Source organism: Notothenia rossii (assembly GCF_949606895.1).
Source record: "Notothenia rossii genome assembly, chromosome: 7".
Taxonomy (NCBI): domain Eukaryota; kingdom Metazoa; phylum Chordata; class Actinopteri; order Perciformes; family Nototheniidae; genus Notothenia; species Notothenia rossii.
In genome coordinates this window covers 69,203,372-69,228,601 of record NC_136905.1, presented here as the reverse complement: position 1 = coordinate 69,228,601, position 25,230 = coordinate 69,203,372, and the positions used below count along the sequence as shown (strand labels likewise).

At 44.8% G+C, this 25,230-nt stretch overlaps 1 protein-coding gene across 1 annotated transcript; it reads left to right on the top strand.

Moving 5' to 3' along the window:
- Positions 1-226: 226 nt before the first annotated feature.
- On the top strand, positions 227-24,412 carry tmem260 (transmembrane protein 260). The gene is made up of 16 exons (XM_079692267.1): positions 227-602; positions 3,686-3,717; positions 5,606-5,757; positions 14,055-14,232; positions 14,352-14,465; positions 14,852-15,031; positions 15,179-15,219; positions 16,566-16,652; positions 17,959-18,067; positions 18,351-18,523; positions 19,461-19,632; positions 20,256-20,395; positions 20,994-21,170; positions 22,277-22,330; positions 22,604-22,688; positions 22,832-24,412. The coding sequence occupies exons 1-16, from the start codon at positions 494-496 to the stop codon at positions 23,090-23,092; spliced, it is 2,064 nt and encodes a 687-aa protein (XP_079548393.1). The 5' UTR covers positions 227-493; the 3' UTR covers positions 23,093-24,412.
- The last annotated feature ends 818 nt before the right edge of the window (positions 24,413-25,230 follow it).

Below are 25,230 nucleotides of genomic sequence, written 5' to 3'. Positions count from 1 at the left end.
ACGTGTTCTGAGTTAGTTAGTGTACCAGCAAGTAAAGAAATTGGGATTTCCATGATTGTATAAAGGAAACATATTTTTACAAGCAACACACCCGAGGAAAAACACAACGATCTTCCACCGCCACAACGAACATAAAGCATCCAGTTCATGAAAAATCACAACTTTAATGAATGCTGTATCTTTAAATAATGGCGCGTCGGGTAGTATCGCGAGATTGCCCCATGTTCACGGGAAGTGGGTTGCTTCTTCCCGGGAAGAAAAACAATTCAATTTAGCTTTAGCCCAGTGTCCAGCCTCTCCAATAAAACTGTCGAGTTAGGGCTTTATTTGGTGTAATATTAACTTAACTTCATCTCTATAATAACTTCGGTTTAAGGTGGCTGGTAGCTTACAGTTCTATTTGCAGTCCCAAGTGCCGAAATATATTTATGCCACCGTTAGCTAGCTCAACATTAGCAGTTGTTTGAAAACTATCTGTATTCATCCAGAGAAAATGTCAACGGAGCAGAGGACGAGCTGGATACTGACAGGAGCTACGGTCGCCTGTGTCACAGCTCTCTATGTGCCCTGTGTGCAGAGGACTGTCCCCGGTGGAGACTCAGGTTAGTGCTAGCCTACTAGCTAATGCTCCGTTCTGGTCACGTGGCTTTGTTGTGTTGCCCGGCAGCCAATAGTGTGGCGCCATTGATGGTGTAGCTGTTACAGCTGATCGGGTGCTGTCCGTGGTGCTGCACGTGACATAACAAAACTAGTTTAAAACATCATACATAAACATTAATATAATGGTTATGAAATACGCATATGTTTGACGTAAGACGTGTAAGACATAGCCTAAAATGCATTTATTATTTAGATTTTTTTGATTTGATTTGATTTATTTCGAATGTGTAAAACAATAATACAAACATTTAACATGAGAATTATTATACAATACAAAAATAAGCAGTGTCAAATTGATATACAAAAATATTAACTCTAAACAACTCTAAAATAGGCCATTCCGTGAGACTTCAATTACATAAGTTGTATCGACTTTTGCACATGTTTCCGTATTATGGGGGATGGTTTTGGATAATTGTTGTATTGTTGTATTGTTGTTCCGGTCTTTGTCTTTATTGGCCAGACAGAAAATTGCTGTATGCAACTTAGTTAACTTATTATTATATAAATGACTCTGAAAGGGTTCTGAAATATACCATGTAACTTTTTTTACGGAAAAATATATGATAAGGTTTCTTTAAAACCGAAAAATTGTAATTATACTTTTGATGTCAGGATAAAAATAATGTATTTTGAGCTGTGGAGTTACATGAGTTTATAATAAGAAATGATCATGATATAACACTTATCTTCTAACCCACACCGAATTGAGCAAGCATTTGTTATTCATCAAGTTATTCTAAAATGATTCACTTTGTCAAAAGTTCAACCTCTCATATCGCCAATACTTGTTTTTTTAACTGACTTTGGCCCAATTCTCTGTTCTTTATTTATGATTCTAACTTTACTGCCATTAATCACAAGTATTGTTGACAGGTTGGTTGGTTAAAATTAATATTATGCGGGTATGCATCGATTTAATTTGCATTCTTTGTAACCAACCTTAACAGTGATACCAAATTGTATTTCACTCACTACATTTCTATGTTGTAGGCCAACATGTTTTCCAACATTCATGTAATGTAGTTTATGGACTGCCTTGCAAAATTCCAAACAGTGTTTAGAAGTGATAGCAAGGTTACAAACTTGTAAATGTGGACTTGAGGGCATGAAGGCTCTGCTTGTTAGTTTTGCGCTGCTCTGGCATTCAAGCTGCTGTGGAGGGGAATGCACATTTAGCAGAATGAAAGCATGTGAAAAGCTCGCCCAGATACGAGGGGAGAGCAGGCAATTGGAGCGCTGAGTAGTCCTGCTGGTGTTGTTGCTGTCTGGCGAACGGGGCCTTTGAAAAAATGGCCAGCCCCTTCTCCACAGTGTTTAGGGACCGTGCAGGATGCCCGCTCTGATAGTGCCAGCTGAACACCCTTTCGAATTCTGCAGGTCTCCGTCTCTGTGTCCTAATCTCTTTAGGTGTGATGTGCCCTGGAGAGGCTTGAGCACAGCCCCGCGGGTACGCTGTTGTCTAGGAATGTGGAGTGTGGAAATGACGGGGATTATGGGAAGACTGGTGTGGGTGCCCATGCTCCACTATCACAAAGACTCTTGGCACCCATGCTGCTACCCCGTTGAGTCAATATTTTCCCTTTTTAGTATTGGGGCTACAGAACTGCATTCCTGTGCCACTGAGATGGATGTTTTTGGCTCAGTATTAGTTTGAGTGTTTCCTGTGTGTAATGGCGTAAAAGTGTGCCACTACTGAGGGGAAATAAGTGAAATTGGGACGGGAAAGTGTGATGCAAAATGATGGCAGGTAGCAGGCGGCTCATGCCAGGTGAAATGGAGCTGAGGAAACGTTTAAGCTGTGCAGGTGGAGGAGTTCTGACTTCATGGTCCATTAGCGTGATAAGAGATGGGACTCCTCATGTGGCAGAAATGTAGGCGTAGTAATTCACTTTATCGGCGAGGTTGTAAAATCCCTGCTGCAGCCAATGCCATCTGAAACTCAGCCGTTCTGTTCTATAATGGTTACATGTCCTGTATATAAATGTATATTTAAAATACCCACCTCTACTCTGTTGCTGTTTTTGATGTTTAATTTAATACTATTAAAAAACGAATGTAATTAGTTTCCTAGATATGTAGCTTGTTTGCTAGTAACGCTGTAGACTGACTAACCTCACAGTGCTGACGAAGGAAACAAGGTCTCAGCTTTATGGCTGTACTGGAATCAGGCAATGACTACCCATCCAGTACCAGTAGATGGAGCTGTCTTGAACCGACACATTTATCAATGTCATTTCATCTGAACCAAATTTCAATTTTCTTGAGTGGGAGATGCAAACATAGGGTGAGAAATCAGTATAATTTGAAATGCTGTGGCACAAATGTGTTTGTGCCAGGATACATTCAAGCTTCCTAAAATAGCTTTTAGGGGTTTTCTTATTTTTACAGCTTACCTCATTCTGTGTCTGTCACCAACGTTGCCTTTCTGTTTGTGCCCAACGGACTGAAGGAGACATTGAGGCGTTGGGAGTGTGGGAGCGGGAGAGAAGCACGTAGAGCGGCGGAAGAAAGAGGAAAGGGAAAGGACCCTGATGCATGGGGAGGAAGGGACTGGAAGCATTATTCTCACATCAGCATATGTGTGTCTTTGTGTGACAGAGCATTGGAGAGGGAGTCTAATGGTGTGTGTGTGTGTGTGTGTGTGTGTGTGTGTGTGTGTGTGTGTGTGTGTGTGTGTGTGTGTGTGTGTGTGTGTGTGTGTGTGTGTGTGTGTGTGTGTGTGTGTGTGTGTGTGTGTGTGTGTGTGTGTGTGTGTGTGTGTGTGTGTGTGTGTGTGTGTGTGTATCCGGGTGTATGTGCCTTGAGACGGGGAGGGAGGCATCAGGGGAGAAGCGAGAGATGAAGAGAATGAGCGTGCCGCTTAGGAAATGTCACACTGGGAAGATTTGTAGGTTTTGATCCTGGCAAATTAATGCAAAACCCCAGTGCAAGTATTTGATTTGGGAAAACTTTGGGAGCAGACTAGTCTCTTAATAATAATGATTGGGTTTACATTAATTTCCTCCCTTATTCTCTTCCACAGGAGAGCTGATCACCAGTGCTTGTGAGCTGGGGGTAAGTATTAGCTGTATTGTTTAATCAATCCACTCATTAACTCTTATACTCATTAAGGAAGTTTAATTAAGCATGGGCAGAAAGCAGATTAATTTACTTTCAGTCCACAGGTTTTCCCCCTTCTTTTCTATGCACTTATTTTACTAAGTTGCAAGTAGAGAATGCTATAATTTGCAACCCGTTTTTCAAATCCAATTAAAGTCAATGGTAAGGCGATGGCTTTTGTAGGCTTTGCCTTATGTACGGTATAAGGCTTATTATATCCACCCCTCTTTTTTGTGTGTGTGTGTAAGCCGCGAAGAATGAACTAAATCGGGTTAACAGTTATAATAAGTTTTATTATTTAATAAAGTTTATTACGCCGCTGTGATCCTTTTAGGGAGGCTGTGTCGGTGTCACTATGCCAGTAATCCTGCTGTTAGTGCTGCAGTCCGTGTGGCCTGCCTGCCTTTCAGGCCTCCCCAGGGCCTCGGAGGCCGTCCCCGGGCCCCAGGCTGCGGCCCCCCCTTCTGATCCCCAGAGCATCAGAGTTCTGCTTCCCCATGCTCCCTGCAGCTTTTGTCCCTCAGCTGTCCTATTGCTGTATGTCTCTCCACTCCTGTTGGACCAATAGTCCTTCCTCCACATGCCCTTACCTTAATTGACACCCATCTGACACCAACACCAAGACCACCAGGATGTCTGCTCATCTTTTTGTCGTTCTTTTATTCTCTATATTACTTCTTCTCTTTTTCCTTTTGACTTCTCCTGACCTACATGCTTTACTCCCAACCCCTCCCTCTGATTTGGGTGGAAACAATTCGACCCGAATCAGAGGGAAATAGTTGTGGATTGATGTGGAGTCTCTGAAGTATCTGAGGTGACCGACGAGGTATAGTCGTACTCTCACCTTTCAGCTCTGTGCTCCTTTGAAGAGCTGCCCCCTTCTCCATGCCTGCCTGCCTCGTGTTATCAGTGCCAGGGAATGAGTCTGTGTTTAATGACTGAGCCCTTATCTGGGTTTGAGGAGACTAAGCGGCTAATTGCTGTGATTGCCAAGATCCCCCAGGCGAGAATGACTTCGGCTCGGAGGTGGTTTGGGGGCTGGGGCTGGCGAGCACCACGTGGTCTACCACCGGCTCTAGGGAGCAGCACTGTCCTTGGGTAGAGGCCATCGGAAAAGAAGTGAGAAAAGGGAGGAAGAGAGGGAGGAAGAGAGGGAGAGGATGGCTCTGGTATCACTGCAGAGTCAGTTTTCGGTCAAGCAGGAAGTGTCTTGCTTTTCCATCACAGTTCCTCTACAGCACTCGACTACTGGCAGAGGGCGGAAGAGCAACTCGACTTCCCAGTCAGTCAGAGGGGGATCATGCAAATAACAAATCTTTACTGCTACACTCTTCCTGATGACCTTGTATATTCTGACTATGACTTTAGTTTCCTTGCTTATTTCATCATTTGTATGTTTGGTCTACTAGAATAGACATACACCCGTGTCCTGTCTGAAATATGTGGGTGTAGACTGTATGTAATGTTATGCCTTATTGATATCTTAATGTGTGCGTATATGTATATATGTGTCTAAATATATGTATGAGTATTTATGTCTGTATATACAAGTGGGTGTTCAGGTGTGTATGTTTGAATATATACATATAGGTATACTGCGTTTCGATCTCTGTTCGTATCACACACAGAGAAATAGACAATAAAGTTGATTTTGACTCTGTTTTCCGCCTTCCTACTGACATCACATCTTAAATAACAAATCTGCACCTCTTAAGCATTCTAGCCTGCCATCCTCACAAGCCCATCTTAAATGAAGCATTACCTTGTTGTTCTCTTTAATCTGTGACTTTGTCTCTTAATGGTCTTGAGGTTTTGATTTCATACTTTGTCATTTGGTTCTTAGGTGGCCCACCCTCCAGGATACCCTGTCTTTACCCTACTAGCTCGCCTGGCCATGTGTCTCCTGCCCTCCCTCTCTCCCGCCCACAGTGTGAACCTGATGAGCGGCCTGCTGGGGGCCGCAGCCTGTGGGGCCCTCTGCATTACTGTCTGCAGGTAGGCTCATGAAATATAGAAGTCATTTCTTTGTTGTCTCTGTATTCTGTGATTACTGTGCTTTTATTTCAAGGAATGGGCTTCAAAATAATATCCAGATAGGCCGTTTTAGCTGGTGTAGCTTGCACTAAAAGTAGTAGAAGATGGAATTTCTCAAAATCGTACTTGTGTGTTTGTCTAAAACTTGGATTTCCGACAATCTTTCCCGTTAAGTAAAAGAATGTGACATCAGCTATCTAGTGACAAACACTGCATATGCATCAATCTGTATTGCAAAAGTCAAACACCCAAGGGGAAGAAACAATGACAAAAACACATGTTTGGAGTTCAAGCGGCCATCTGACAGTCCCTTACTGACGTTTTGCATTTCGATGCTGTCTGGAACTGAGCAGTATTTTTGGGTCCTGACAGACTGGCAGTGTCGTCTCTGATCCTCTGTTCAGTATTCAGGAGCAGAGCCCGCCGCACTCCCCCCTCCCACCACCGTGCCCTGCCTGTTTACCCATCAGCCACCCGTTGTGAGCGTGCGTGTGTGTATGTATATCACAATTATCACACCCTCCAGCCCCCACACTGACAACCCAGTTCTCCTGCCCCCCCACTGCCCAGCATGCTCCCAATCCTGACATGGCACGATTTCTTATCTCCCCCTTCTTGCCTCCTGGGTCCGAGAGGAACACTCTGCTCCTCCCTCTCCCCTCGCTCAGTCTTGATCACAGTTTACGCTCCCTGCATTGCATCTACCACCCTGCAGTTTCGTCTGCTGCTGACCCTATCATGTAAGAAGTATTTTACCACTTCCCTCTTTGTGTGTGTGTTTATCTCCCGTGGTTGGCTGCACTACCTTACATCATCCTTTTGCTGATCTAAGTCATTTCCCACATTGCATTGTTGGGGGCAGCTTAGTGTCAACATTTTTCCTTTATGTCACTTTTTATGCATACTGGGTCATTTCCAAGCATGTCACATATTCCTAATTTACTCTTCCAGAATAGGAATTGTTGAATATGATGTAATTTCGTCCTGCTGCACGCCTTTGCAGCCCGTGAGTACATAGTGTTGGTGGTGGAAATTCAGGTGAAAATGGAGGTGTGTGCTCAGCACTGGGCCTACTTCCTGTGTGTTTGGGCAGTGTGTGCTAGGTGGCAGGTGGTCCAGCGTGGGTCATGGTGCAGGGTCAGCCCTGCTGCAGAAGGGCAGGGGGTGGGAGGAAGTGCTCTCTAGGGGACTGGCCCTCAGCCCAGACTGCATCAGCCTAACACCCTGCCTCGCTTTACTCCTTTTCAGAGGTGATTTACCCAAATCCAAAACTTGCCAGCTTCAAAGACTCTCCCCAGGACAGGACAGAAAACAAACAAAGAGATGAGAACAAGAAAGGGGAGGAACACCTTGCATCATTGTTTTTTTTTTATTTGTAATCCATACTGCCCCACTGTCTTAATATATGTGATGACTTACCAGTCAATTGGACTGTTGGCCAGACATTAACAGCCATTTTAAAGCCAGAACATATCCATGCAGTCTGGGTGATATTTGGCTAGCAGTGTGTATGTTAACTGAAGCCCTTTTTGTAATCTCTGAGGATTTAGATCCAATTTTGGATTATGGTCAAGTTAAAAGTCATTATGAGGACCCCCAACCCCACCCATTCCACAACATGGGATGATGGGTAGTGAGGACTTCAGCCAGAGCACACAGTCACACCATATAAGCCCTTAAGTATGAACGTATAATCTACGCTTTCAATTTGAAAAATAAGCATAAAAGGTTTTAGTCATTATCTGTTTAGGGCCTAGTTTGGGATGAGCTTGTGGCTTTGGATCAGCTGGCAGACTCTGCCTGGTGAGGGGTTTCTGTAAGGGCCCTGCTTTGACCAAACCAAGACATCTGGCAAAGATGTCAAACCACAGCCATGCAGCGACTCTATGACCAGTCCTTTCCCTCAGATGAAATGCCAAAACTGACCAGTTAACACCGGTTCGGTCGCACCTGCTCTGTCCTTGCAGTGACCATGATGCCAGTCTTTTCGCCAACATAATAAAGTTCTCAGATTTGTCTAGTTTTTGTCCCTTTTTAGGCCCTCCTAAACTTTTCACTACTTCTTATTTTTAGGCTTTTATTGGCTGAGAAATAGACTTCCTCTCCAAAACAAATCATTGCTTTGTGTGATTATTTTCATATGGCAAAATGTATTGGAAGTTAATACGGGTACTTGAAGGCAGTTTCTCTCAAATAGTAAATTGTAAGACCTTGAAATTCATCTGGAGTATACCCAACATGGCAGGCCTTTGATGTATCAATTTAAATTAGTCGGCCAGATTGCCGTGTTTAATGTGGGGGAATGTAAGATGATGGGCTTGGAAGCCACTTCTCTCTCTTGCATAAGTTAAAATGTAGCACTTAGCCTCCCTTTGATTTGTCAATTACAGTTCTCTTGGCTTGATCATATGGTTTGATGGCCAAATTGCATGTCTTGTTATGTTTTCACACCACGGCCTGACAAGCCTTTGAGGATGGTGGATGTAATGATAATTACTATCGATTGCACTCCGAGGTTCACAGAAAGAAACGTTTTGCGGTATGCTGAAGGCCTCAGCCATGAGTCTCTGGAGGAATGCACCCTTCATAGCAGGATAATCCAGACAGCTCGGTATTCTGTGCTCTCTCGTTTCACAGTTTATCTGCTAAAGCTGCTCTGAATCTCTGCTACCTGGGAGGAATCTCTCTCCATTTTCGGGGCTTATCCTGAGAGACCAGGAGCAGACACGTTAGCGCACTGACAGTCATCAGAGCACAAAAACAACCTCCAACGCTCCGTCATCAGCACTTTCTGTTTGATCACAAGATTACATAACAGCACGGCTGAAACGCACCAAACTTGCCCGGCCTCCCCTTTCCCTGGCGGCCATCAAAACAAAATGCACACCTGCGAGAGGCTTCCCCGCCAAGAGCTGGCCCTTGTGGCACAGCTGACACCTCAGTGGACCTGAGGGTGGGCGTGGTGCCATCCCCTGCGTCCCCAGCTCCTTATAAGGACCTCCACCATATGGTCCTCATGGCGCCTTTCCTCCTTGCTCAGGTGGGTTGTTTTTCCACTGGGCTGAAATGGCATGTTTCTTGTTGGGTTCATGTCAGGAGAGATATGTGAGGAGATGGTTGTTTTGTAGCCATCTTGTTTTGAGGTTAATATTGATTACTAGAAAACAGCTGAAATTGAGTTGTGTTGTTGGATACTGTTGTCACCTCTCCCTGCGGGTGGGACAGCTGCCCCTCCCTCTCACATCTGCCCAGATAAAATCTTCCCAAGTGTCGATCGAGAATACAGCCATTACTATTTTCTCCTGAAAGTGCAGAAGACCATTTTAAGTTTGTCTTTTTAGAAGGCTCCAATCTCTGGACCTTTTGTTCCATTCCTGCAGTATCTCATCCGTCATATTGTAGTCCGATAGACCTCCCTTACTCCCACCCCCCCCCCCCCCCCCCATCCTCAGCATGACCAATGGTTCCCCCAGGACTCATCCTTAATACAGTTAAACAGATGTCTAATGAAGATGTTATTTCCTCATTACTGGCTATGGGATGGGGATGGAGAGAAGGAGGAGGAGGGAGGGTAGATAGACAGCAGAATACAGTACCAGTTTAATATTCCTTTCGCCCGTGGGCCCGAGATTGTGTCTGCCTCGGACGTCAATATTACATTCCTCAGCCACCACAGGCAGTCTTAATAAGGCACCATGCACGGAGACAGATCAGACTCGGCAATTACAATTCACCCAGAATTAGCTAATGGAATCTATGCAGCTACATTTATATATCACTGGTGTGTGCCTAATGACTTTGTGGGGAAAAAGCAGCTATGAAAATGGCATTTAGTGAATTGCATAAACACAGGATTTTTGTAAATAGTTTTTTCCCTCTTCCTGTAATTTTTGTGCTGGGTGGAGATTAAGATGGCATTCTGGAAGAAATTGTCATGTCAGTGGCTGCATTGTTTGAGCAGAATTGTGGTGATTAATTTTACTCGCACTTGGAGCACTGGAGCTCTCTCCCGGAGGGGGGGTGTGTGTGTGTGAGCGGCAGCGCCGGGACCCTCATTTACCCTCCTCTCTGTTCGAGCAGGCTGCTTCCTTTTCGCACACCGGATAAGGCAGAGGAGACACGGAAGTGCCTGGCTTGGTGATGGAAAATTAAGCTGTGGCTTCCCTGATTCCAATATACTGTTTTGAAAGTTGATTATAAAAAGGATTAGAACCAGACAATACTGAAAGAATTACATAATATATAGTATTTTTAACTTAGTATTAATAATGTGACAACTTGGCGATGATTATTGGTTATTTTGGATAAATCATTTTCAAAAAGGAGACTTAAAGAAAGTAGTAAAGGCATTCCTTGGTTATTGGGTGTTCAGATACAACATCCTAGCAAGTTAAACATGTAATGATATCAATTATATATTAAAAAAGCCTGTGTTGATATAAGCAAGAATTTACAAATTGATATAAAAGTAGATTTGATCTCACACTGCGATGCTCTTAATGCAGAATTCAACCATAAACATAGGTTTTTAGTCTTTAATAATATTTTGCTTCATATTAATTGAAGAGGCCACTGATGCATTTGTGTTACACTTCAATTAAATAAGGGCACTAAGAAGAGAAGAATTGCAAAAAAAAAAGGCCAAAAGTCAAAATCCTCTTTCATTCAACTTTTCCCTACCTTATAAATGTAGATGTCTGACCGTCCATCCCCGGATTTAGATACACAGCCTTTTTAGAGGAGAAAGTTATCAAGGTAATTATTTTCAAACAAAAGACATTGTATATCTGCTTTTACAGACTGAATGGTGCTCTGTCTAAAAGGAACTAGGAGTGCAAGTTGGTGTTCGGTGAACATGTATTTTTAGATAAAACATGACCATACTCTAATGAGATACTTCCACTATTCCAGTATTTGTTTTCCTGACACATACACCGTACACATCATTCAAATTCCTATATTTGTATATCAATTCTCGCTTGGCTTCTACATTTCAAAGCAGTGTATGAGACACTTACTGTCCTATAACAGCTGCTAAGTACCCTGCCTGGCGTCCTGGCCAGAGGAGAGCCCTGGGGTGTCATCGAGGGCCAGCTGGAAGCCTCCATCTCAGCCCGAGCAGACCACCTCCTCTCTCGGGTCTCTATCCCTCTTCAGGAATGTGTGATTCTTTTCCAGCACCGCTTCCCCAAACCACCACACGGTTAGAGAACAGTGCCGCTCTGATCCGCGATGGCACAGCTGTGGTATTGTCCGTTCCCTCGGGTGGTGTGTGACAGTGGCTCCCTCGGCCAGCTCCATTGTGAAGCCTCATTCAGCGCAGAGTGCTGGTAAAGGGTTTTTGTGTGCTGTTATTTAGCACTGGTGCTGGCACGTCTCTGACCCATACTGTAGAACTGAGGGGGTAAATGAAGCAGGTCCCATTCTGACACTTCAAAGTGATTTTACTGAGCTTTTGTTGTGTCCTTGAAGGGGGCATTGCTTACCAGAGCCTGTTGTCATTTTCATCCATTTGCTATTTATTTACCTTTTGATCCTACTGTCTGAACCTGAGTTTAGAACAGATATCAAATCTTTATAAATTCAACCAACAAGTATTTTATCTACATCCCTTATGTATATTTTCCTGGATAAGACATGGTTTTTTTTTGTAAATATCTCAATAGTTTTTCTCAGTTTTTTTTCCACAAAAGCAAGTGATACAAAGCATGTACGTTCGGTTCAAATTCACAAAATAATGGTATATACAGCACATGCTGATGACTCAAAATCTCCATTTCTATCCCGATAAAGTTGAATTATTGGTGATTTCCTTTTCTAACCACTTGCATTTAGCTTTTGCTTCATTCCAGGCACATGCTGTTTGTCATTCAGTTAATTACCCAAGTGATGACACAGACATTTTGGCAGGGGGGATCAGTTCAGGGTAGAATAGTCTCGCTGTCAGCCGTGTGATTCTCCTGACACGTCTCAACCAGGCCATTGTCACTGAGCCACAACATTTCAGCACAGCGGCATCCTGCACCGCATTGAGTGGTGATAACGGGGAACACGGCCACACTGGTGTCAGAATGTGTCCGGCTTTATCTGCTCGCCCTGGGAGCAGCCAGCCCGCAGAATGAGCTGTGGAGAGGCTGGGAGGCTGACTGGGACCCAGGTGGTCCCGCGCAGACAGACAGGTCATTTACAGCCCGCACTGTACACACATCACTGGGCTCTTACGGACTGACAAGCTCTAACAGAGAGATTTGTCAGGCACTTGGGGAGACTAAAGGTGTGTGTGTGTGTGTGTGTGTGTGTGTGTGTGTGTGTGTGTGTGTGTGTGTGTGTGTGTGTGTGTGTGTGTGTGTGTGTGTGTGTGTGTGTGTGTGTGTGTGTGTGTGTGTGTGTGTGTGTGTGTGTGTGTGTGTGTGTGTGTGTGTGTGTGTGTGTGTGTGTGTGTGTGTGTGTGTGTGTGTGTGTGTGTGTGTGTGTGTGTGTGTGTGTGTGTGTGTGTGTGTGTGTGTGTGTGTGTGTGTGTGTGTGTGTGTCACACGAGCGCGTCACGAGCGCTGCCTGACTATCCGAGGTGGCTTCAAAGGCTGGGACAGACTCGTCCGTGGACCCCCACCACTGTTCTGCGCCCAGTGCTGCCCCAAAATCTGCCCCCCTGCTAGGTGTACGAGCTATGGGTTAATTGTCATGCAGGGTGGTAAAAGTATGGGTGCGGGGGGTCTCTGCACCTCAACAAAAGTCCCCATCTGCCCCCCTCCACCCCACCCTTTTTCATCCTTCCTTCAAGTTACAACTAATTCCTGGAGCGGTGCAGCGAGAAAGACGCTGCTATCTCTTATTAAGACCCACTCCTAGACGCCCCATCAATACAGTCCCGCCCCCCCCCCCCTCCTTTAAGTGCACACACACACATATACATCCTCATTCACCGGGCTCGCCTTACACTGAACACAGAGGGAAAATAGTGGAGAGAAGGAGAGAGAAAACCCAAGGAAAAAGGGGAAGTAGTCAGCAAGCATGAGTCTTTTTTTTTCTACTCTCGCTCTCCCTCTCCTTTTTTTCCTGATTTACCGCGCTTTCCTCAGAAAGCTCTATTGTTCCCCTAGCCTAAGTCTCATCAGGCCTTTTGTGGCTGACTATCACAGCGGCAGGCAGAGAGCTGGAAATGTATAAATGGTATCATGCCTTGTGATTAATGGCGGTGCTTATGAGTCAGGTCTGATAACGGGCCTGCTCTCTACTCAATTTCAGATACCGTTAATGGAATCTGTCTTCTGCGATTGTAATGTGAGAGCGCCTAATTTGCTATGGAGCTTGAAGCTGTCACCGGCAAGGGATTGTGGGGTCATAAGGGACCTGGCAGCCGTTTGGCCTGCAGCTTGTATCTGCGGTGCTGAATAGAGCAGCTCTCTGCCTGTCAGTTAGCTGATAGGCTGATGAGGACTCTAAGCCACTCCACACAATGGCGGAAAGGGCCATACTGCCTGACTTCCCTAATTGTCGAGCCTGCTCATGTTTCAGAGCCAGCATGCCGGGGACTGGGCCGCTTTCTTTTTTCTCCTTTCTCTTTTACCCCTCTCTCTTCTTGAACTTTTTTTCTTCCCTTTTCTATATTTCATCCTTTATCCCGCACACTGCCTCACCCCTTTAACACACACTCCTCTGCACTATTTTTCTTTTCTTTTCCTTCTCCCCATCATTTGTCGCCGCTCCCTCTCCCCCCTCTGTCTCTCATTTTAGTAAGTGGTGGGTCTTAGCGTATGACAGATTATCCCAAGTTTGCTTCAATTACCGCAAAGGAGATGGAGACAGTACAGGAGAGGAGGAAGGGAAAACTTTTGTGCGCACATTATATTTAAGAAGCTGAGGATAAAGTGCTATCTCTACCTCTGTGGTTTCTGTGCCAGTCTGCTCCAGATCAACCGGGGGGGGGGGGACTTCTCATGATATGTGAATGGCCCAATTCACTGGGTGTTTTTCAAGGTCTTGTCCGAGAACCAAACTTTGGTATAGGGAAGATTATAATGGGTCCCTAAATTAATCTGGGCGCAGTGGTGGCTTTTCACTGTAAATGTAAATTTTGTGTGAAGCTGCCGACTGTATCACCTTCATTGTGTCAGTGCAGTGCAACTTAGCTCAAATAAAACACTTGAAGTTCTGTACTTTTTTTAAAGTGACGAAGAACAATAAGTAAAGCTTGCATTTGTATACCTGAATATTACGTGTCTGATTATAAAGTCCTGTCCTCCCTCCCTCCCTGCCAGGTTAGCGGGCCCCGGCCCCGGAGCAGTGCTCGCTGGGGGGCTCTTCGCTGTGTCCCGGCTGAGCTGGCAGTGGTCCATGGTGGCAGAGGTCTTCACCCTCAACAACTTCTTTGTTGGTGTGCTCTTCTTCTTGACCGCCAGCCTCCAGTGTGCAGAAAATGCCACCCAGAGAGCAAAGGTACCTCTTATTGGTCTCTTGATTTTTCAATTTCCTCTGGTTACTCCTTCAAAGCTTTCTTAAATTAAACTTTTAAGTTGAACTTACAGTGATTTTACTCAAATATTTGACCTCGTCAGATTGCACACTGGGGCGCGCTATGCTGTGGCCTGGGACTCTGTAACCAGCACACCCTGGTGCTGTATGTACTGCTCATCATTCCCTGGGTCATTCATCGCCTTCACTCTCTTGGGGTAAGTTCTGGCCTCTGGTTTATAAAAGTAGAACAAATTCAGAATTAGAAAATCAGAATATTAAAACACTTTATTTATCTATGGGGGAAATAAAGTTGTGTGACATTTGCACAATTACAGAATAAAAGAAATACATATGTGTATTTATTTATTATTTACCTTATTCTAATTGTGTGTTAAAGAAACATCAAGACAGGCAAGAAAAGGATGATTGTAAACATACTGTACAATCTTGTTGACATCCCACTTGCCTTACTGTAAATTCAATATCACGTCATGTGTCTTAATGAAAAGTTAAATTGAAGTTTCTTGAGAAGACACTTTTTTTTAATGTGGTCCTAACTGTAAAAACATGTAATACGTCTCTCTTCAAACTACTTCAACAGGAGCTTACTTTACGTGGCCTTGTGTCTCTGGGAGTGTGTTTCCTGGCAGGCCTCCTGCCGTACATCTACCTGCCCGTCTCCTCCTACATCAACACCGCCCGCTGGAGCTGGGGGGATCAGACCACCCTGTCAGGCCTGCTGACCCACCTGCTGAGGGCTGAATATGGCACCTTCAGTCTGGTATGTGATTCTTGTCTCATTTAACAAAACACACTTCTCTAGATGTTATTTTTATACATGCGCCACCAGTCGATTTCCGTTTCTGCTGCAGGGACATTTTGACCTTGTATAGTAATTATTTTCATTGTATTCTTTTTGTGTTCGCAGGCAAAGACAGAGAGTTCTGTGAGCCTGACCTCAATGCTTAAGTGAGTCTGTTTTTTTTTTAATTAAATGCTTAAACATTTTAATTACTGAACATATGTTAATTTCAACATTTCAACTTTGTTTACTGAGGAAACTTCACTTTAAACATGGGTTAACAACTCACATTTTCAGACAGTCTTCGCTGCAAGGCTCATGGTGTGAGGAATTCAGAAAGTTGGAAGGAACATTACTGATGAAGTGTACTGGATGTTTATTCAGTGTCAACACAACCTTCATGTTCTGTGTTTACTTACTCAATGAATTCTTCTGAAGTAGGAAAGAAACAATGGAGAAAACTCTGGTGATTTGATATGGGGCTCAGTGAGGACTCACCTGGTTCTACCATTGGAGGACCTAACCACGTTTTGCGCTGGTCCTGGTGTTTTCACACAGGTTCAATCAAAGACCCTGCAATCTGTTCTGGGAGTCATTTCTTCTGCCCATCTCTCCTTCTTCCTCTTCCTCTCCCCAGCAGCTTTTGTTCTTCCCATTCCCCTCTCTCCCATCAAAGCAGAACTGAACCTGCTTAGAGGGCCAAATCGCTGTGTTCTGTTTCTCCAGCAGTTTGAAATGATCACTCAGCTCTGGTGTTTAAGCGTGACAAGCTGTGATGACAGACACTGCAATAGAGCTGGAGAAATTGTATTTTTCCACTCCAGCAAACCCCCCCCCCCCCCCCACCACCACCACCTCCACCCGATTCCCCCCCCTGCTCCCCGCCAACACCACCACCACCATCGCAGTCATCCCACTCCTGGTATCTTTCTCCAGCTGACGGGATGGGGGGTGCATTTGAGTCTTAAGACCCCCCACTACCAGCCCCCCCTCTGCCAGGCACCCACCCCTTCCCATCACCCCTGCTGCTTGATGGACAAGCACACCTTCAAGATGGGGAAGAGAGGCGAACATGACAGGCATGTCACACTGGAGACGTAAACCCGCTGGAGAAGCTCTCTCACACACACACACACACACACACACACACACACACACACGCTCATGAGCACGTTCACACATAGTGTACATTGGGAGATATAGAGACTCAATAAGCTGTCAAATAGAGATGGGTATTAAGGAAGAGGCAGGAAACTATCTCTCTGCTCTGAGCAAGCGCTCTGTGACTGACAGGCACTGTGAGGAGAGGATGGGGCAGCGGGGGGGGGATGACACAGTCATTCGTATCTGTCAATCCGATTGAAAGGAGGAGCGCACAGTCCAAGGAGTTTGTTTTGATAGGGGATGGAGAGCGTTTAATAATTGGTGTCCTTGAGTTCAGTAGTAGGGGGAGTTATTGAGCTCGTCTTTGGTGTCCATCATATATATGATCTGTGGGTTTGTGTGTGTGCAGGGCCCAGTTGGACCACTGCCTGAAAGACCTTTCACTTCCTGTTCTGGCGCTAGCTGGAATAGGCCTTCTCCTCTCCTCATGGGACAGGTAGGATGAGCATAAAGAACACCAAACTCTGTCACACACATCTCAACAGCTGCTTCAACCAAACATCTAATCCCCTGGAGTAAGAGACGGGGAACAAAAACCACTGACAAAATACTGATCTTAGAAAAGGAGAACACAAAAAAACACCGAGGCACCTCACTGTCAAGCTGTCGCGACGCTCCACATTCAAATCAAGGGAGCTTGTGTGAAAGTAAATCGCTGCTTGTATATCTCTGTATGTGATCCAGTCATCATTACAGCAGTGCCTTTTCTGGGGTCTGTGGGGTGGAGCTGATAAAGCCTAGTGAAGCCCTGAGGCGCTGTAGAGCATCTCCCCCCCCCCCGCTTCCCCCTCTCCTGGGGTGCCCTTTGATAAACTTGGCTGTATACACACACTGATGAAAAAAAGCAAGGTCATTTCATAGGATGCCAAATGGAAGCCATGCCAATGCTAATTTACCCAATGTTGTTACATGGAGTCAACTGTACGAGAACATTGTCTTAATAGAAAATAACTGAATTTACTTTATCTTTTTACAAAAACAGAATATTAACAATATTTATTTGTGGCCATCAGTTACATTTGGGCAAGAAAAGTAGAGCTTAAACGTGTCCGTCCAGGCTCAAAGGATGGTTTGTTAATGCCACAATGGCAATGTTTTTTCTTTTTAGTCCATTTTACAGCTGTACTCTAATGAGTTTGTGATTCAGCGGTTGGCAGCCGCTCATTATGACTCAGTCTGCATTAGAGAATCAATCATACACCTCTACGCTGGCTGGTGTATACATTTGCTCCTGGGCTTGTGATCTCCATGCCTACATTAATGCTTTCATGGACTTACGGCCCGTCCACACAGCGACGTGCATTGTCGCTTGCCAGCGGACATGTCTGAAGCTAGACCAACAACCAATCACCTGAATCTCCAGCCCCGGACACACAAGCAGTGGTTTGATTGGCTAGAGCTTGTACTGGCATATGATTCGATTGGCTGGCGCTTCCGTCGAAGCTTCAAAAGTTGAACATTGCTCAACTTTTGCAGCGAGCACCGCGAGAAAAGCTACGCTTTGCTCCCACAATGCAGTTCGGCGATGCGTGACGTCACCCCATTCAAAGTGAATGGGCAGAAGTGTTAAGCTTCAACGCACGCCGCTGTGTGGACGGGCCGTTACTCAATTATATATTTTTTACATTCGACTAGATATTTGTAAATGCCAGTCCATGAGAATATTGCCCAATATTAATGAAATTAAAATGAATATATGAACAATATTTTCTAAACTGAATAACTGGCCTTCCTTCTCCCAGGACGTGTCGCTCTGTTGCCTGGCTGTTCACTGCCATGATGGTTGTCTACTCACTGTTTTTTGCCTGGAGAGCAAACCTGGACATCAGCAGACCCCTCCTGCTTGGGGTGGTGAGCTATGAGACTTTAACTCAGTTTGACATCCTCTGTCTGATTCCACAGTTTTCTCATTTACATACAGTGGTTGAAAAGCACTCTAATGCATTTGAGTTGCAATTCCAATTCATTTTTGAGAAATGTCTAAATAGCAGGCAGTACTAGATCTTCAAATAGGAGCACAGTAATAGCAGAATATATTGATGCTGATCCCGATCCAGTAGTAAACCCTGGACTAGACTACAAACTAAAGAAGACTACAGGAAACAGTTTTCTTATGTTCGCTCTCTGCTTGCAGGTTGAGCGTTTCTGGCTTCAGAGCGATGCTGCAGTGTGTGTGCTGGCAGGCCTCGGCTTGAGCCGGACACACACCGAGCTGGAGAGGAGGCTGGGCCGGGGGGGGTTGTGGAAGACCACAGGCTGGGTCTTCACCATGGCTCTGCTGGCACATATGGTGCACACCAATCACAAGTGAGTATTGTTAGTGTAACAAATTCCTGTTTGGGTGTGAAAAAACATACATTTGTAGTCCATTAACATCAGAACATTGTTAGAGTGTAGAGATTAGAAACACAAGTTCAATTAAAAGCAGAGCATTCATACACTTACAAAGACAATTATAAAAATCTATTTCTACATTACACTCAAAATGGTCACACATTGTAGCTGCATTGTTATGAACTTCTATAGGCTGTTTTTGATTTCAACCTCTATTAGTTTTTCAAACTGCTCTTGTTTTGGAGTTTGAATTTATAAGTATAATAGGTTTTACTTTACAGCATCCCTATTGTAGTAACTTCACTAGAGCCAAATGTTTCCTAAAATAAATACTTCTGCTATAAAGTTAAAGTGGAATAAAAACTCCTTCTAAAATCCCCATGCATAAGTTTCCCCTGAGTCAACCTGATTTGTTTCTCCTCTGCGCTTCATACCGCAGGTCTGAACTCCACATGTCAGGTTTTTCCCTGCTCACCCCATGGTAGGGGCTAAAGAGAGGCACGGTTAGCACATAGATTCCACTCACAGAGCTCAGTCTGAGATGTTAGCTGTCCGAGGAGGCAGATTACACCAGCGTAGTGCTGGGAGTGCCAGACAGCCATCACTGAGCGGCTTTGATCAAGAGGGGAGCATGGCCTGTGCTGTCAGACCCATCCTACCTGTCTCCCCACGATTAGATAGGCAGCCGGAGCGCTCTGCAGAGGGGAAGGGGCGGGGGCACTGACAACTTCCCCTCAGAGCACCTTGAAAGCTAACCTACAAACACTCACGTACGCACATTTGTACAGATCCCTCACAATTCTAAGCTGGGGTAAAGATGTACTCAAGCCTCTTTTTAAGTTCCAGTAAACACAACTTGTGTTTTGATTATACTTTACAGTGTGATTGTGTATGTGCTGATAATCCTCAGGGAGTGCGATCAGAGCAGAAACAGCGTGGTGGAGAGGTTCGGCAGGGAGCTTCTGGCCTCCGTCCCAAACAACGCAATCATCCTGACCAGAGGGGATCTGCCCGGAAACTCCCTGCGCTACTTACACTACTGCCAAGGCGTGCGGCCCGACGCACGTCTGGTCGACCAGGAGGTCAGAGCTTTCATTTCTCCACTGTTTTGTCTTTGCTGAGCAGTTCTCATTTAAGTTTTAATGTTATATACGTCAAGTAAGAATTTAGTATCATCAAGAACAGCTTTATTTTAAAACCAAAATCCAATGAATTTTAAAAGTTCCCTTTAAACACAGTTAAGTTCAAGAAGAATTACACATGTATGTGTTAAAATAGCAATATATAATAAAACATAGTTTCATTGCGTGTATTGTTTTGAAAAGGAAAGTTCCTGCATTTCTTTTAATTAATGGAAACATTGCTTTAGTTTCTTTTGGTTGTCAATTAAGAAGGATTCAATTGAGAAAAGGATGATGTCTTTATTCTAAAAAATAAAGCAAGGAAGATATTTTTGACACTGATATTTGTCGGATACAATTAATATCTCTTTAAAATCATAATTTTCTGGATGGATCGATTGAATATGGACGTTATGTAAAAATAAGTTATTTGAGATTTAGTCTCTTCTGGGAAAAAAGAAAAACCCCAGAACCACAAATAAAAGCCACTAAGATTGTGTTTAAAGCCTTTCATTAGTAAATTGATCACATCACATGGATTCAAAGACTTGAACTGAGTTGGTGGTTCTCTATCTTCTTTTCAGATGATGACGTACGCTTGGTATGTGGCCAAGCTGGCGCAGCACCACCCTGGGGTGAACTTTCCTGGTCGCTGGTGGGACCCGCTCCACCCTGTGGGGAAAGACACCTTCAGTCTAGAAGAGTTTCTGTCCTACAACATACAGTGAGTCACCGAGACGCAGTGAGAGCGCCTGGAGAGAATGAAAGGGTGGTCTGAACGGTTGAATAGAAGAGTGTAAAATTAAGAGAGAGTGAATTGGGATGGCAACAATGGTCCAAATGAACAAGTGTGTGATCAAATGAGGCAGAGATCATGGTCCACTCAGCTGTGAGTGCAGAGAGGAGATAAGCCCGTACAGCTGTTCAGGCCATAAAAGGAGTTTGATGAACTACAGAAGTCGTCTAATCTTTTTGATTTGGTTAAACTGTCTCTGGCGGACTCATCACTGCTTCCTGCTCCCATCACTCCAAGAGGAATTGAGAACCAGGAACCGGCTGGAGACCTGTTAATACCAAGCCCACCAGGGGGCAGTGTTTGCCAGGCCAACATGCGTCTCTCAGTGGGGCAACACTGACCTGTGGGATTAACCCTGCGGGCCTGACCATTTTGTTGCAGGACTGGAGGGGAGCTAGATAGTGAACAAAGGTCTATATGATGTCTCTGTGTCTCATCTTCATTAGTTACCTGGTTAAAGGGGGGTGTTTGTATGGATGATAGTTGAGGATGTTTCTGAGGTCTCTTCCTGTTTGTTTTTCTGCAGTAGGCATGTGGTTGCCTGCATTGGGCTGCCTGATGGAGACCACAGCTGGGAGCATAGCTTCTCTCGTTGGCCCCTGGGTGTGTGTGACTACCTGGTGCCGGTTCAGAGGCACTTCCACCCTGAAAAGTGGGCCAACAGCACGCGCAACATCTACAACTGGAGTGAACCACACAACAGGTACATACACTCATACACAGACTCATTAAGGTCTGCTCACAGGTATGTGTTTAACCCCTAAACATACCCTTTTCCCTTTCCCTCCTCTTAAGTAGCTTTATTTGACCTATTCCACACTGTTTGAAAATAATATAGATTAAATCAACTTGTCAGATCTTTGAACTCTAATAACACAAAAATGCATTGCTTTTTTTTTCTTTATTGCAGCACCAAATGGAAATTGAAAATCTTATACATATTGTTCTAAAGTTCAGTTGGGCATATTTTGTTATCCTTTGGGACTAGAATTTAAAATAAAGTCCCGGGGTTTGAACCTGGTTTAGCTCCACACTGAGTTCTCAAAGGCTGAATTCAGCTGGTTTTAAGAGGTTAAAATAGCAGGATGTTGTACTTAAATTGCGTATTGTTCCAAACAACGAGTGAGTCCTCACCACGTTATTTCATTTCCAACATCTCGTCATCTCCCGTCTCTCTGTGGTCTTCTCACTCACTCTTCCTTAGACTCCACAGAGCTTCCCTCAGTGAGGTTGTCCTCTGTTCTCCATGCTGTGATCCAGCCTTTTGTGTATTCAACCAGAGAAAGACATTAGGCCTTCAGCAATCTGAAATGAGGCTGAAGATGAAAAATAATGAGTTTCTTATTGCACTTTGTCAATAACTGTGTCAAAAGTGGAATTAGTCAAAGCTCCATATTCTGTTGCTGTAGCCAGCAGCCCTTCATTCACTCAGATATCCACGACTGAATACTGTGACATTATTTCCCGCACCCTCTCGACAAGCGTGTCCACCGATGCCCGCAAGCCAAATATTAGTTTGGAAACCCTGCTAAAATATTCTTTTGAAGAAGAGGTCAAGTGTTTACAGTCAACAAAGTGAAGAAAGGGAGATGTGGTTTTACTCCATGTCTAATGTGCTAGCTGGTATTGTTGTGCAGTCATTTAATGTTTATGCAGCAAACATTGATGTTTAGTGTATCAAAACCTGCACAGTCGAGGGGAACAATATATTCACATACATAATCATTTAAAGTTAGTGGAACTGTGCACAAGCCAACGCCTCAAGCTGTTTACATAAAGATTTTTTGAATTTGTTTTATCTGTAAACAGTTTCCATCCTGCGTCCTGGGAGCATGTCGCTAATGAAGAGATGTGGCAAGCCAGGTACAGTGCAGTTTCTTTTTTAAATACGTTGGTTTTTCTCCTTGGATAGGTTGTATACTTTAGTGTTCTGAGAAAAAAGCTGCGTCACGATGCATACTAGCTCTCTAGGACATCTCCATAAACCAGTCTTGTGTGGTAGAGCATTTACATGTACATTCTATTTGGTGGCAGCATCTACATAAATCACTCCATTGGAGTGGTGTGTCTGTGAGTGTGGATCTGCATGGCTCATCCATCCAGCACTTAGCCCTGAGCCTGCGTGCTTTGTTTCAGGATGAAGACGGCTTTCTTTCTGTTTGACCTGGCAGAAGGGATGCAGGGAGAGGGGAAAGCTCGCCTCTATGAGCTGTCTTACACTGTGAGTCTGACCTCAACAAACATGCAACAATTCTCTCATTTACCATAATGGGGCAGATTTAAGTGCTGCACAAGAAAAAGCTTTTTAACATCTGCTTCTGTGTGTGTCTCTGTGTGTATATGTATGTGTGTTTTGCTGTGCAGCTGTATAAGGCGATTGTGGAGGCCCACTCAGACTACCCTCCAAACTGGGACAAGAACTTGGCACTGGCCTGCGAGAGACTGCTCCGCTCAGGTCACCAGGGATACAGTCCAGACAGCCTGCTGACCTTAGGTGCCCAGCACTTTAGTCTCTACTTAGAGAAGGAACCCACAGATCCCCAGACCTCAGCCATACGCTCGGCCATTACTAGTTTAGTTGAAGAAAGAGACGAGCTTCGCCAGAGCCGCGGGCAAACTCCATAACGAGATCCAGAGACCTACACGGAGCTGGAACAATGAGTGTGCCGCGAGCCCAGCCGAAGTGCAAGGTACTGGGGACGGAGTCTGAGCCATTGTGCTCTTCTCCTGGTTTGAAGATGGTGCTGTGGAAGGATAAAATGTTGGCTTAAAAGACTGGGCCCTATTGGAGTTGCGAGTCAGAAGTTGCTTACGCAGGACTATGGGACGTAGTTATCAAGCAGCACAATGGACGGAGAACTACAACTCGGCAATGCTTCATTTAAAGAACGTTTGCATTTGAGCCTGCTTTCAAGGAGCCTTAACTGACCCAAATCAAACTGTGCGTGCTCCCCTTAAAATCACCCGTTCGATTGCTTCATCGTTACATCTCTCACAGCTTTTTAACGTGCTGATTATATTGCCTCAGCTCTACTTCTCTTTTTCTCACATTAGGATGGTAAGGCTGAGATTGAGGGAAAACCAATTTGGGGGCAGAAATGGGGGATTAGAGTGGCTTTTTAATCTAGGACAGACTTGTGCTGTGCCACACAGTCCCCACTTCGCATGACTGGCACTACCCACCCACCCAACCCTCTATCCGCCCATCAGTCTATCTTAGATGGTCTTTTAAATGTTCAAAACTAATGGATTCGATGAGTGCTTTTTCCCCTCTCTTCCTTCCTAACAGGAGGGATGTAATCCCTCATGGATTTAAATGAAATGTAAAATGTCACGATGCCAGGGACCCTTTTAGAGGTGCGTTTCTGTGTGCATGCTTGTTTGCATGTCGTCGTGTGTGTGAACATGCTTAAATCTCCACCCAAGCCTTTCCCCTGCCGGGTCAATAAACAGATCGGCACATTCAAAAGGAAAGTACTTTGATCATCCTGCAGGCACAAAGTCATGCAAACTCCAGGGACACACAAAAACACGCATGACCGTCAGCCCCACAGTGTACCAGAACATTAGCCCTGTGAGGGTTGCTTGAGAGACATCGTAGCGTTCAACAGCAAGACGACCAGAAACTCAGCTACACACTGTTTCCCTAAATGCTGTTGCCAAGGTTAATGAACATTGTTTCACAGCAGTCAAACCTTTTCTATAAGGCTAATAAACACTGCTGGATGAGCCTGCTCTTTGAGACACCACTAGAAAGCGAAGGACAGTAAAGCATGTGTGGTTTTCTCAGAATGTCTGAACAGGCCTGGTTAGCCGCTGTCAGCTGGTCGGATGATGGGATTCGACCTGCTGTAGCACAGATGGTTTGGTTACCCAGAAAAAGGGAAAATTGTCCCTCTGCTTTCTAAATATTCAAGTATTTTAATAAAGATTCCGATTTTTAAACATTTTGGAGCATTTTTCCCACATTAGAACTTTTAATGTTGATAATATATCCTCAAACATTTTTTATTACATTCATACTATTATTTTTACTTTACTTTCTTCCCATCCTCTCCTCCCTCATCCCTCTCTTGTCTTCCACCCTCTCATCCCCTCTCACCCTGTCTTTCCCTAACCCCTCTGTTCCTCCCCTCTCCCCTGTCTCTGAGAGTCAGTTGCCCACCCTAAATCAGCAAGCTGCCGAGGATTGTGGGAACCCGTGGAATCGCCGTGACCAGGGATGCAGGCAGGGAGCCACGGCAACGCTGGAATGTGGGGCGGCTGAGGAGATAAGAGCTGTGAGCCCAGCCAGGGAGAGGGGAGGGATGCAGCGAGAAAGGAGCGGGGGGGGGGGGAAGCAGAGTAAGGAGGGTGAGACGGAAACAGGGAGAGCAGCAAGTCTGTGAATGGGGAAACAGGAACACAACACCATAAACAGTGAGACAGAGAAAGAGGGGAGGAGGACTTAGGGGGGCACACACTGGAGATGGGAAGCCAGCCTTATTCCTCTTTGCATTTCATTTACATCCCTGGCCGTATCGACCAATCGGATTGGGAGCAAAGCCCAGGGCTTAGGAGGGGAATAAAAAGACAAAATGCCTTTGCTGCTCTCATCCCTCCCTGATAATACCCCTTCTGTTTTTCTTTTCTCTTTTTCTCCCGTCTATAAGTAGATACTGTCCGAAATGCCAGCGGAAAAGCGACACCTCCGCTTGCTGTGTATCTCAGATAGACCGAGCGGGAGCAGGGGCTGAAAAGACAGCTTTAGCAACTGGGCCTAT

What these genes read in the sequence shown, in the direction of transcription:
- tmem260 (XM_079692267.1), top strand. Translation starts at nt 494, where the DNA reads ATGTCAACGGAGCAGAGGACGAGCTGGATACTGACAGGAGCTACGGTC. An exon ending in ATCGCCTTCACTCTCTTGGG is followed by an intron (nt 14,466 to 14,851) that starts GTAAGTTCTGGC and finishes CTACTTCAACAG; the next exon opens with GAGCTTACTTTACGTGGCCT. An exon ending in CTCCTCTCCTCATGGGACAG is followed by an intron (nt 16,653 to 17,958) that starts GTAGGATGAGCA and finishes TCCTTCTCCCAG; the next exon opens with GACGTGTCGCTCTGTTGCCT.